The 12,536-nt window shown below is 38.2% G+C and overlaps 1 protein-coding gene across 1 annotated transcript in view; it reads left to right on the top strand.

Moving 5' to 3' along the window:
- Positions 1 to 12,536, top strand: part of SYNE1 (spectrin repeat containing nuclear envelope protein 1) — a 1,478,055-nt gene that overhangs the window by 635,558 nt on the left and 829,961 nt on the right. The window contains exon 64 of the mRNA XM_069234720.1: positions 1,249 to 1,392. Coding sequence (XP_069090821.1) covers positions 1,249 to 1,392 — 144 coding nt within the window. The remainder of the gene's footprint in view (positions 1 to 1,248; positions 1,393 to 12,536) is intronic.

Here is a 12,536-nt window from a genome sequence, read left to right as displayed (position 1 = left end):
TAACTCTTTCACCTAGGTGTAAATTTAGGTTTTTGTGCTGTTCACCATTACCAAGTGTAGATTTATATCTAAGTGTAGATTTACATATCTCCACACCCTGAAACGAGGGGTTGGAGCCATCTAAAAGTACATTTACAAATGTGAAGTTACTACTAGTAACATTTCACAAGCAGGCAGAGATCACAACTACATGGGCAGAGACCCGTCTATGGTAAAGTATACTGAACATTTTTACAAGCAAATAATGTATAATATTTTTCACTAACCCTAAACCACACTAGCTTATCAATATTTAATTAGTATTTACAAAATATATTTACGTTATCTTTTAATTCACTTACATTATTTTTTCAGTGTTTTTAAAACTTTAAAGGATTCATTTTGATATTTTTTAAAACATATGATTAGTATTATTTTCACAAATTAAAGTTTTATTCGATGTTTAATATAACTTTTTAACAAGTAAAATTAATTAAAACATTTTATTTTGGGGTGCTATACTAAATCCTCACCTCCATTATTGTATATGGAGTGTGTTGCATATTTCTATGTAACCATGTGTGTGCTAGGCTTACCCCAAGACTGGGCTGGGGTACATTTACAGCTCTTGGGTGCCATTCTGGGTTGTAGTAACTTTAAAAGTGTATTTTGGTAATAGGATTAGACTTACCCTTTTGTAAGCTGATGTTTGTGTTAGTACGTCCCTTCCTAAATCCCCCCTAACTCGCCTGTGATCTCGTCCTTACTATTTCCCAACCTCTCCTATTATGTAGTAAGTATTCCACATTTTCCAGCCACTTCCCTTGGGCTTGCCCACATTCACTACAAAAACATATGCTTACATGTGGTGGAGATCTCCGCATACAAAAGATAGGAGGGGCAGAAGAAGAGCTCTCCCTCAATAGGTTAGTGACCAGCACTTTGTAATAAGTCCCAATTAAAATATGTCACTTTTTAACAGATCATTGTAGCATAATGTTGTAGATTGTTATCTGCACATTTCTACACTTCAAATGTAAGTACAGAAAGCATGTCCTCAAAGCATTTGCTTGAAAGATCAAATGACATTTTCCAGATAGTGATGATGTAGGTAGTTTAGTAGGGGGATGCAATTTCTTTGTCATAAACATACATTTTTCTATCTGAAGAACAAACAGTAACTTTTACTTGAACCCATCAGTTTTAATTTTTTTTTGTTGCATAACTGATATTAGTTTTTTAATCGGTGGTCCTTTCTTTGGCTGGTAGCTGCTGAGCGAAGAAGTGCTGAGCCACAGCACATTGCTAGAGACAATTGAGGTGAAGGGTGCTGGCATGACTGAGCACTATGTAACACAACTGGAGTTACAGGACTTGCAAGAACGGTATGGAATTCTTCAAGAAAGGACCAAGGTACCAGTTATTGTCGCATAATCCAACTGATTTATTTTTCTTTCAAATGTATTTGTTATTTATTTAATTTTTACTTCATTGCAAAGATTTATGTTCTATGTTGACTTTTTATAAATGTCATAGTCCTGCATGCTCACTATCACACTGGCACAGAAGAAAATCATAGGTTATTTTCCAGAGTCAGTGTGAGGACATGTTTTGAAGAATGTATGCAGATAAGTATTATAGAGGTTTTCCATTGTTGGCTGGTAAGAATCCTACCTACTAATGTGGTTTATAACATTTATACATGTGAATCTCAAATTTAAAACTGAGCAATTCAGATGGGCTTAGAGCTAATTAAAAGGTAAGATATTGTAAACGAAACTAAAGACCTTAAAGTTTACTACCTATAACAATATGAAAACAGCTAATATGTGTTACAATTAATTCAGAGAGGCGGTTCCATGAACTAAGGTGAGCCACTAAGATCATTATCGTCTTTTTTGTGTGGACTGTCTGAAGGCCACTTATGTACCAAAAGACACAAAGACATCAGCAAGATGGAAATTCTATTTGCCAAAACAGTTGGTGTCTACAGTTTTTCTTTGCCCCACAATATATATGAAATAGTTGTAAAGTATATATCTGATGTGAAATGGATAGGAAAATATGAGAAAAGAGATATGCTCCTAATGTTGATTTGAAGCATTGTAAACATTACTTCAGATTGGGGCTAAAAAAGCCTCTTTCATATTATGATTGACTACACGCACACATAATTGCTATTTCTGTAAATTTTGAGACTTTTAGTTAAGGGACCCCTGGAAGTTGGCAACACCTCACCTCTGTGGGTCTGTGGCTGCTTAGAAAATTAAATAAAATTAAAAGACCAATAAAATATATATAAAATAAATGAATGAAATATTTATAAATGAAGAAGCATAATGTAAATTGATAATTTTAAACATTTTGCAAATGTGAAGGAACTTAAAATTGGAGGCTCAAAATTAAGTTGATGCAAATGCATTAAACAGAATATAACATGGACGATGGGTGGCCTCATTTGAATTTATAAATGCACTAACATTCTGATTAAAATGTTTTTATGTGTATTTGAAATAAATAAAATATATAATAATTTGTGTACGCATTTTATTTATGCTTGTTGCTGTATTTTCATGTATTGTTTAGGGGTTCAAGACATTGAAAGACATTGAAAGTGAGTCCCCAGATTCCAATAATGATTCAGTCGTGGTACCTGGATTCCAGAATGATTAATTGGGGATCCACAGAAGTCAAAAGATGTTTGGCTTAGGCAATAACATTAGATTTTCTCAACACGTGTTTTACAAGCACCCTTGAGTGAAAACTATCGTATTGCTGTGTACAGAAATACTCTGCACAAGTTTGGTACTAAGCTGAATTGGTATGGACGGGAGCTTAGGTTGGCGCAATGAAAGAATATGTAGTGTATTTGACAAACACAAATGGTATTCTGTTAGCCAGAATTTTTTTTAAATATAATTTTTGTTGCTTTTAAAGTAGAAATTGTATGGTTCAGCAGTAACTGATGTAGAATGTCATATACAGCACAGCAGTTTCTTGAGCATTATAACATGTATACAATGACAGGTTCAAATTCAAACATCATATAAACAAGTATATTTCCCAACCATCCCCTTCTCGCATGGCTGCTCAGTGTATAATATCATAGTATTTATTGCTGTCATGCAATCACAAATTAAGAAACATGTAGTGTAAGTATCACTTCTGGTACCGTTATGTATGTTGCTGTTATGTTGTAGGTCCAGCTGCCTGTCCTTATGACATCACATCTATGGACATATTATCCCTTCCAGAACAGACTTTTATCCATCTAGATTAACTCTGACCATCTTCTACACCCCCACAGTGTACTATCCTATGGCTCAACACCAACTCCAGATTCAACCATCTTTCCATTCTGGAGTTCCAGTAGCATCTGCCTCCATGATGCCAAATCATCTTGTAGCTGCTCATAATGCCTCACATGTATCATATGTACTTCCTCAGCTAGTGCCCACTCAGACATATCCTGCCACCATTCTTTGTATTCGGGAGCGACGTGCACTTATCTATTTAATAGCAATTTGCCATTTAGCTAGTACTAAGCCTAGCATCAGAAACTTACGGCTAAGCTTCTTCTTCGATGGGGCAGGAATCAGGCCCAGCAACACCTCCCCTGGGCTACACAGAATCTCCCAACCCATTGCCCCATTTAAGCTTCATAAGATTTCTTTCCAGTAAGACCCTACCAGGGAGCAACTCCATACCAAGTGCACAAAGTCCGCTTCTGGCGTTTCACAATACGGGCATCTGTCTGATCGGGCGGGGTAAATAGTGTTTAAGGTCTTGGGTGAAAGGTACACCTGGTGTGTGTAATTATATTGTATGAGCATAAAACATGCATTGGAGCTTACAATATGCACCCCGATATGTACTTTTTTCCAGTCTCGTTCAGAGATAACCCCACCCAGCGACTCCTGCCATCTACCATGTATCTTAGGTATGATTCTCGGTAGGTCTTCTCTGAGTGCCCATTACAAATGTGTTATTAGTATATGGATCCCTGACAAGTCCAGAAGACTGGTCAGCGTTTGTGAAGGCAAGGGTTTGTCTGGGAATATTGGCATATTGTAAGTATTGCCTGGGTCCCAGCATAAATTAATCAACCGTTTCTTTATGTCCCAAGAAAATCCACCTCTGGACCAACATCATCTCTGTTATGTCCGCAATCGATGCCCAGATTGGCACGTAAGATGCATGTCGAATCACTCTTGTAACCATCAGTTCCCAGGCTCGACATACCTGTCAAATCACAAACGGCCTCTTTGCTGACACATAATTTCCACACATAAGTAATTCAGGAAGTGTACAGTCCCCATGAGTGCCTTTCACAAGCAGCCTTTTCCAGTGGTCTTCTTCATCCAGCCAATGGATCGCATATTTGAAGGTGGGCTGCAAAATAGTAAAGCTCCAAATTGGGAAGTTCTGTGCCTTCCTGTTCCCTTGTCTGTTTCAGCGTGGCCAATCCTACCCACTTATGCCTATTGGCCCACAGGAGATATATGATCAAGCTGTCTAACTCCCTGAAGAATCTCTTAGGGATAGTGTACAATGTGCCCTGCAATGTAAATAAACATGATGGCAATACCATTATTTTTACCAGGGAAGCCCTACCCATTAGTGAGAGTTGGATGTCTCTCCAGAAATGTACTGATGCACGTAAACCCTCCAGCACTCTACCGATATTGAGATCTAGAAAGTGTTGTTCCCCATAGGCAGTTCTTTAGCCAGCACTTTATAGTGTCAGCTGCTTCATAATAATTGATCATAAAAAAATATTCCATCCACTGGTACTATACTCCATTATTTAGAAAATGTGGAAAAAATAATGAATCAGGCAGGCAGACTTTTATTTCTTAGGCGCAGCTAATCGAACACTGCCATTCTTCAATTATCAAACCTCATTGGTGAAATATTCTGTGTTTGTATTGCAGACCTCAACTTGGGATACAATATCAACCTCCTTCAAACCACAACTAATTAAAATAACAAACATGTGTTCAATTTTTAGTGTACTCCGAACTAGGACCTTTGCCAGATCCACACAAGCAGCATTAATTGTCCTGAAGTGGCCACATTGAAGAGCCACTATTATCTATTATGTAATGAAGTTCAAGACCCACCAGTCTACTGACATTACGTCTTCCATCACCACAAACCAGCCAATCAGATACCAAGGCAGGATCTAGTCTGTGCTATATACATGTCAAGGTTGTGTGATCCTAATGCAAATATTTGGGTGAAGAGACAGCTGCTGGCCAATATCAGTGAAATGTTGGTGACACTCAAGGATGCAGTCATTTTTCTTCACTTGATGTGTCTGTGCCGTAGCATCAAATTTAATTTTAAGAATATTCAAGACATCTTATATCATTTGTGACTGCAGAGTAACCTTATCAATTTATTCAAATGCCATGTGGTATGGTGTCTGCAACCTCAATGTTACAAAGGCTAATGAACAAATTCTTTAAGGCATTGCAGGTATATCTTGTTTCCAGGACAACATCCTGGTATGTGGATAACATGAAAGTGAACATAATTTGAGGTTTAGTGGCATTTTGATAATAATCAAGGCAAGTGAGTTGAAGATTAGAAAGGACAAGTGTAGGTTTTCGCAAAATGAAGTAGATTATTTGGGTCATCATGTATCAGGAAGGAGTGAAAGGGCATTGAGTCTAAAATATTTTATTTTACAAGTGATGGAAAGAGCACCTGTGCCTGTTGCTCAGGATCAGCTTAGATCCTTTTTGGGACTATTGAATTACTATGCAAAATTTGTAAAGAATTGTGCCAACAAAACTGCTGTTTTGCGTATTCTGTTGGAAAAGAAAGAAAGGTATGTGTCACTAAACAGTGTAAAGAGGTTCTAAGGAACTTAAAATGAATGTTGTTTCTGCTTACCCACTCAAACCATTTGACACCAGTGATATGTGTATCATCAAAACCGATGGCAGCAATCAAAGTTTGGGTGCAGTGCTGTTCTAAAGGAGAACTAAAGGCAAAGAAGAAATATTTTGTTTGACACTAAGGGCTTTCTGTGATGCTGCGCCCTACACATTCCACCATTGAGAAGGAAACTTTGGGGTTCAGCATTCCAAGAGTTTTGTATGAGGCAGTGAATTTATGTCACAAACCAATCACAAACCTCTTGTGGATTTTTTCAGCAATAGCCACTGTGGCCACACCTTTCATAGCCAAGTGGCAATATTGATTACAGGAAATTTAATATAGTCCGGAATATGTGATGGGAGCGAGGAATTTTGCTGCTGATTGAATCTTCACATTACTGTTAAAGAAGGATCCAATTGATAACAATAGTGAGGCTGATAACACTGAGATGATTTGTGCATTAAATTATGTTGATTCTGTGATGGATGATGTTATGTTAAAGTAGTTTTTAGGAGAACAATTGGAGGAGGATGTTGATTTGTAAATGTTAATGGAGCTTACATCTAGTGGTTGGCTGCATTTGAAGAGAATACAATGCGAACTGGGAGAATACGATGGAAACCGGTTCAGTTTAGACATGTGGCTGAAGAGATGTCCATCATTAATGAAATTTTAAGAAGAGATGGGATATTTGGTTGTTCCAGTGGGTATTTGTGGTAGAGTTTTGAATCTTTCCTCTGAAGGGCATATTGGAATCCAGGCCATTAATCACAGAGTAAATGTGGATTGTTGGTGCCCTGGGATGGATAATGCCATTTAACACCATGCTAAAGAATGTTGTATGTGTTGAGTGACGAGAGCCAAGTATTGATGCCTTCCCTGCTTACCCCAGTGGTTAGTCAAACTGTTTCTTGAGAGTAAGTCTGCTTTTCATTTGCCACTGAATTTCAGGTCTGTTTTGGGTTTTAGGAAGTATGTTTAAGTATATCCTTGTTCTGACTGACTACATGTCAAAGCAGCCTGAAATAAAAATGTTCAAGCATTCTTACACATGTGGTTACAGAATTGCAAAGAGGATTTAAAAGAGAAGGGTATCCGGAAGAAATTGTTATAGATAATGGAACCAAATTGGTATTCTGTGAAATGTGGAAACTTTGGAATACTGCAAGGATCTGTCATGTAAATACATCTTTGTATAATCCCTGCGGTAATGATCTTGTGGAATGGATCAGTGGTGTGGTGAAGGATCAGTTGCAGTTAGATTTAGTAAATAGACTAGATTGGATGCCTATCAGAAGAAATATGCCCTGAGTAACTAGAACCATATCTCACATCAAATGTTTACCCTGTTAAGTGGAAGAGTAGCTGGCAGGTGATTAAACAAGGAAAGAATGGGACACAGGTGGCTAGATTTGAATAAAGTTGGACAAGTGACTGAGACGCAGAATGTTGTGCAAGGAACTATAGTTCTCAAATGTTAAATGTGAAGTCACACATCAAGGTCATTAATTCCATTAGAATAAATAAACCTGTTCATACACCTAAAGGATGTATGTCAAAAATCTCTGCACCCGTCCAGGTCAAAGAGGTGATTGATCATACCACAGTTCTGGAACACTGTAACATTTAGAACAAACACATGGTTTAAGCTGCTCCTCAGTCCAGATCTTTGTATGTATGTGAGAAACTTGGGCGTGCCAAGAAGCTTCCAGCAAGTTCATGCACAAGTAATATGATACATTGGCTCAGTCCAATTCAGACCCGGTTGATGCCAAAATGTTATGAAGATTATGTGATGGGAAGGAGTTCTGTGGAGTTTGAGATTTGTGGTCCTGGGTGTTGTCTGGTACCCTGAGAATCCATTTTTTATGCTGCAAGATTTTAAGGAAAATGTTCAGAAAATGTGTTTTAATAAGTTTTGTTCACCCTTCATTTTGCAACTTCATCAGAAGTTTAATTGCCTTGTTATGTTTTTGTTTAAGTTATGGTCAATTTTTCTGTATTAAATTTGCGAAGGAGGGGCTGTGAGGTTCTTGCCCAACAGAAAGTAAGTCTGTATACATAGTGGATATTTGTAAGGGGATGTTTTGACACTGACCGTAGCTGCCCTAGTGGGAAGCCAACAATCTCACTTTGAGGTCAAAGCCTAAAAACATACCTGATTGTTGCGACTTCTTTCCAGGTCTTCTTCCTTAACTATTCATCCATCCACACACTACGAAACAAATGTTTTGAAGCGAAATAATTACATTTACAAGGGATCAGTTGATGCAACAGCCTCACCTTGAATGGCTTATTCTCTGAACCTCCTGGAGTAGTTAGAAGTGGCCTAATGTAAAAACACGCCAGGGTACTAGTTACCAAGTTCAAAACCGCATCAAACGTGTGGCTGCCTAGCCACAAAACTGATAGATTAATTAAGCAACAGATACATTAGTTATAGATCCACAAAAATGAGGCTGTTGCAGTCATAAAGGGATGTCCTGTGCCCTATTTATCAACCAACATATGTGTTTTGTTTTCAAATGCAAGCATTTGGCATCCTCTGTACAAAAAATTGTATTCTTTTATATCACTTACAAAGTACAGCCTATACCCTTATGGCTAAATGACACACTGACAGAGCAGAAAGGCTGACTATATATCCTGTTTCATTGCTATCAAAAACCTGATGGCACTAACAGAACACTTGTTGCACCTTGCAGAGGATCTTAAACTGATAGCTTTGCAGGACTGGTAACCTGTTGCTAGATGTTAGCACAGGTGTTACATGGCCTTTGTATTTCAACCCATCAGGAGATGGGCTGCTGAGTTTTGAAGTCTTTGGAGACTGTATTTAGGAAGTCTGTAAAGGACAATTCAGTATGTCACGACTCCTCTCACCTCTTGACAGTGAGCCGTATAGTGGAATAGTTACGTCAGGGGTGAAAGATGGAAATCTAAATGCTTTCATGATGCTAGAAATATGAGCACCAAGCAAGAATTCTTTTCATTATCACTTCCAGAATCTGGACCTCTTGTACTGGATGTGGATGAGAATGAGATCTATTTTCAGAAGAATGCACCAAAAGTGTGATTGTGCTTACCTACTACTAGATCATCTTTTTGTTTGCATTCATGTTGAGCTTCTTCTACAACAATTAACTATTTATTTCTTTTTTTAAGTTTTAAGAAGAAAACTTATTAAAAAATCATACAATATACAAAAAAATATATAAATACATTTGAGAATAGGAATTAATTAATATAACAACAGTTAAATTTCCTTAGAAAACGTGTAGTAGAAGAAATACTTTAAATTTATAATACTTTAAAACCGAAGTATATATGCATATATTAAAAATATTGGATTGTAAGAGATAGTTAAATCTAAGTAGGTACATTAAGATAGGGAGAAAAAAACAATTAATGGTGGATTAGAGACCTCCTCATTTCTAGGGAAATTATTACACAAACAATAAGCCAAAGAGTTTACGTAATTTGTAATAGGTAACCATAGCATGTCTCTTTTAATAGCAAAGGAAATGGTGGAGCCTTTAACTGTATCCAGTCTATGATTATAACGCACACCATACCACCAAGCTTGAAAGGATAATTGAGATGAATCCTTCAAATTTTTCATAATTTTAAACAGCCAACAATAAATCCAATATTACAATAGAATTTATTGGAAAACAAGACCAGTCAGCTGCAAGGCTACCTAGAAATATGTTGGCCAAACTCATGGGAATTAGATTTTTAAAAATAGTGTTAATTTGACTCCATACTTTAATCCAAAATTGAATTGTATATAGACATTCAGAAAGCATGTGTTTAAGTCCGTAGACCGGCGTATTACAGGACCAACAGGAGGACGGAAGGTTAGAATTTATTTTATGTAAAATAAAAAGGTGTAATTAATAACCTATTATATATTAAAAATAAAGTTTTAATTGCATTAGCTGCTCTAGAGGATTTCTGTATTTTAATCCACACTCTATTCCACAAAGAAGGTGAAAGTGAAATATCAAAATCCTTCTCCCACTGCATTTCTATTGCCGACTTAGGTCTATCTTCAGGAAGAGCTGTAATAGTTTGACAAAGACAAGAAGCTGATGCAGATTTTATTAACACATTCTTAATTTGAAGAGGACGGACTGAAGGTGTTTGCTGAACTGGAAAAGATTGATATAAAGGCCCATATTTATACTTTTTGACGCTAAACTGCGCTAACGCAGTTTAGCGTAAAAAAATTTAGCGCCGTCTAACGCCATTATGAAGCGCCATGCGGGCGCCGTATTTATGGAATGGCGTTAGCCGGCGCTAGCAGACCGGCGCTGCCTGGTGTGCGTGGAAAAAAACCACGTAGACCAGGCAGCGCCGGCGTAGGGGGAAAATGGCGTTAGGGCGTCTTAAAATGGGGCAAGTCAGGTTGAGGCAAAAAAATCGCCTCAACCCGATTTGCGCCATTATTTTCGACGCCCAGACGCCATTTAAATGACTCCTGTCTTAGTAAAGACAGGAGTCATGCCCCCTTGCCCAATGGCCATGCCCAGGGGACTTATGTCCCCTGGGCATGGTCATTGGGCATAGTGGCATGTAGGGGGGCACAAATAAGGCCCCCCTATGCCACCCAAAAAAATATAAAAAATATAAAAAATTATACTTACCTGAACTTACCTGAATGTCCCTGGGGTGGGTCCCTCCATCCTTGGGTGTCCTCCTGGGGTGGGCAGGGGTGGCAGGGGGGGTCCCTGGGGGCAGGGGAGGGCACCTGTGGGCTCATTTTGAGCACACAGGCCCCTTAACGCCTACCCTGACCCAGGCGTTAAATAGTGGCGCAAATGCGGGGTTTTTTGACCCGCCACCTCCCGGGCGTGATTTTTGCCCGGGAGTATAAATACGACGCATTTGCATCGCCGTCATTTTTTTAGACGGGAACGCCTACCTTGCATCTCATTAACGCAAGGAAGGCGTTCACGCAAAAAAATGACGCTATTTGCCCATACTTTGGCGCTAGACGCGTCTAATGCCAAAGTATAAATATGGCGTTAGTTTTGCGCCGAATTTGCGTCGAAAAAAACGACGCTAATTCGGCGCAAACGGAGTATAAATACGGGCCCAAGTATTTATAACGTGTATTAGAGCGTCATATTTTTTATGAAAAGAGGATGGAAACGAAAAAAGAGATTGTGTCTGTACAAAAGAAAGATGGGAATCATTTTCAAATAATTGATGTACCCATCTTAACGCCTTCAAATGCCACAATTTCCAATAGGTGGTTCTATTATTCAACTTAATGAGCTTATTGTACCAAAATTGACGAATTTAGAAACCGCACCTTGTTATAGATGTATGAAGCAAAAACAGGCTGTAAAATTCGACAAGAATTGTTCAAAATCGGAAGGGAGATAGAAGTTGGTTTATTTGGCAGGGTCAAGATCTCTGGAAATATAAAGGGAACAATGAAAAACTTTCCAACGTCAACCCATAAGGGTAAAAAAATAGAATCATCATCCTTCAATAAACAAGAAGCTTGCTTAAGAGTAAAAGCCATATGATAAGAGCAGAGATTCAGAAAATTAACCCCTCCGCTGCATTTAGGTCTCATTAACTTTTGAAGAGACATTCTGGGTTTCTTATTATTCCATAAGAATTGAATTAAAATAGAATTCAGCTTCTTAAAATTAAAACTTGGAATATTAATTGGAATGTTTGATTAATGAAAGAGGATTACAGGGAGTAACATAATTTTCAGAGAATCTAATCTACCCCACCAGGATAAAAATAAAGGGTTCCATTTAGAAATAAGAGAACCAAGAACAGAAAATAATTGCAAAAAATTACAAGAAATTGAGGGCCGTATTTATACTTTTTGGTGCAAAACTGCAGTAAGGCAGTTTTGCCCCAAAAAGTTTTGCACCAGCTTGCACCATTTTTTAGCACCAGCTGGGCACCATATTTATGGAATGGTGCAAGCCAGTGCAAAGGGTAGGCTAGCTTTAAAAAAAATGAGGTTAGGCAGTTTTGAGTCAAAATAAATTAATCTGACCAGATTAGCATCATTTTTTGATGCTAAGGGGCATATTTATACTCTGTTTGCACTGAATTAGCGTCCGTTTTTTTTAACTCTAATTCAGTGCAAAACTAACTCCATATTTATACTTTGGTGCTAGACCCGTCTAGCACCAAATTTATGGAGTTAAAGTCATTTTTTGGAAGTGGAAACCTACCTTGCCTTAATAAGATGCAAGGTAGGCGTTCCCGTGCAAAAAAATGACTCTATGGCTTTAACACCATATTTATACTCCCATGTAAAAATGGTGCAAGGGAGGGAGGAGGGGTCTAAAAATGGGGCAAAGCAAGCTTTGCCCCATTTTTTAAGACCTGGGTCAGGGCAGGGGTTAGGGGACCTGTGGGCCTATTTCCATGGTGCAACACCATGGAATAAGCCCAGAGGTGCCCTCCCCAGGCCCCAGGTGCACCCCCACCCACACCATAGGGACTGCGGAGGATGGGGGACCCTATCCCAGGTAAGTACAGATAAGATTGTATTTAATTTTTTGTTTTTTTTGTTTAAGTGCCATAGGGGGCCCTGAAATAGGCATGGTAGGTTTAGCACCATAAAATGACGCTAATCTGGTTAGAGTCATTTTTTTTTACTCTAACCTGCCTAAAGTCGTTTTTTG

Source organism: Pleurodeles waltl, chromosome 5 (assembly GCF_031143425.1).
Source record: "Pleurodeles waltl isolate 20211129_DDA chromosome 5, aPleWal1.hap1.20221129, whole genome shotgun sequence".
Taxonomy (NCBI): domain Eukaryota; kingdom Metazoa; phylum Chordata; class Amphibia; order Caudata; family Salamandridae; genus Pleurodeles; species Pleurodeles waltl.
The sequence above is the reverse complement of the archived record's forward strand: the minus strand, read 5'-3'. Positions and strand labels throughout refer to the sequence as shown.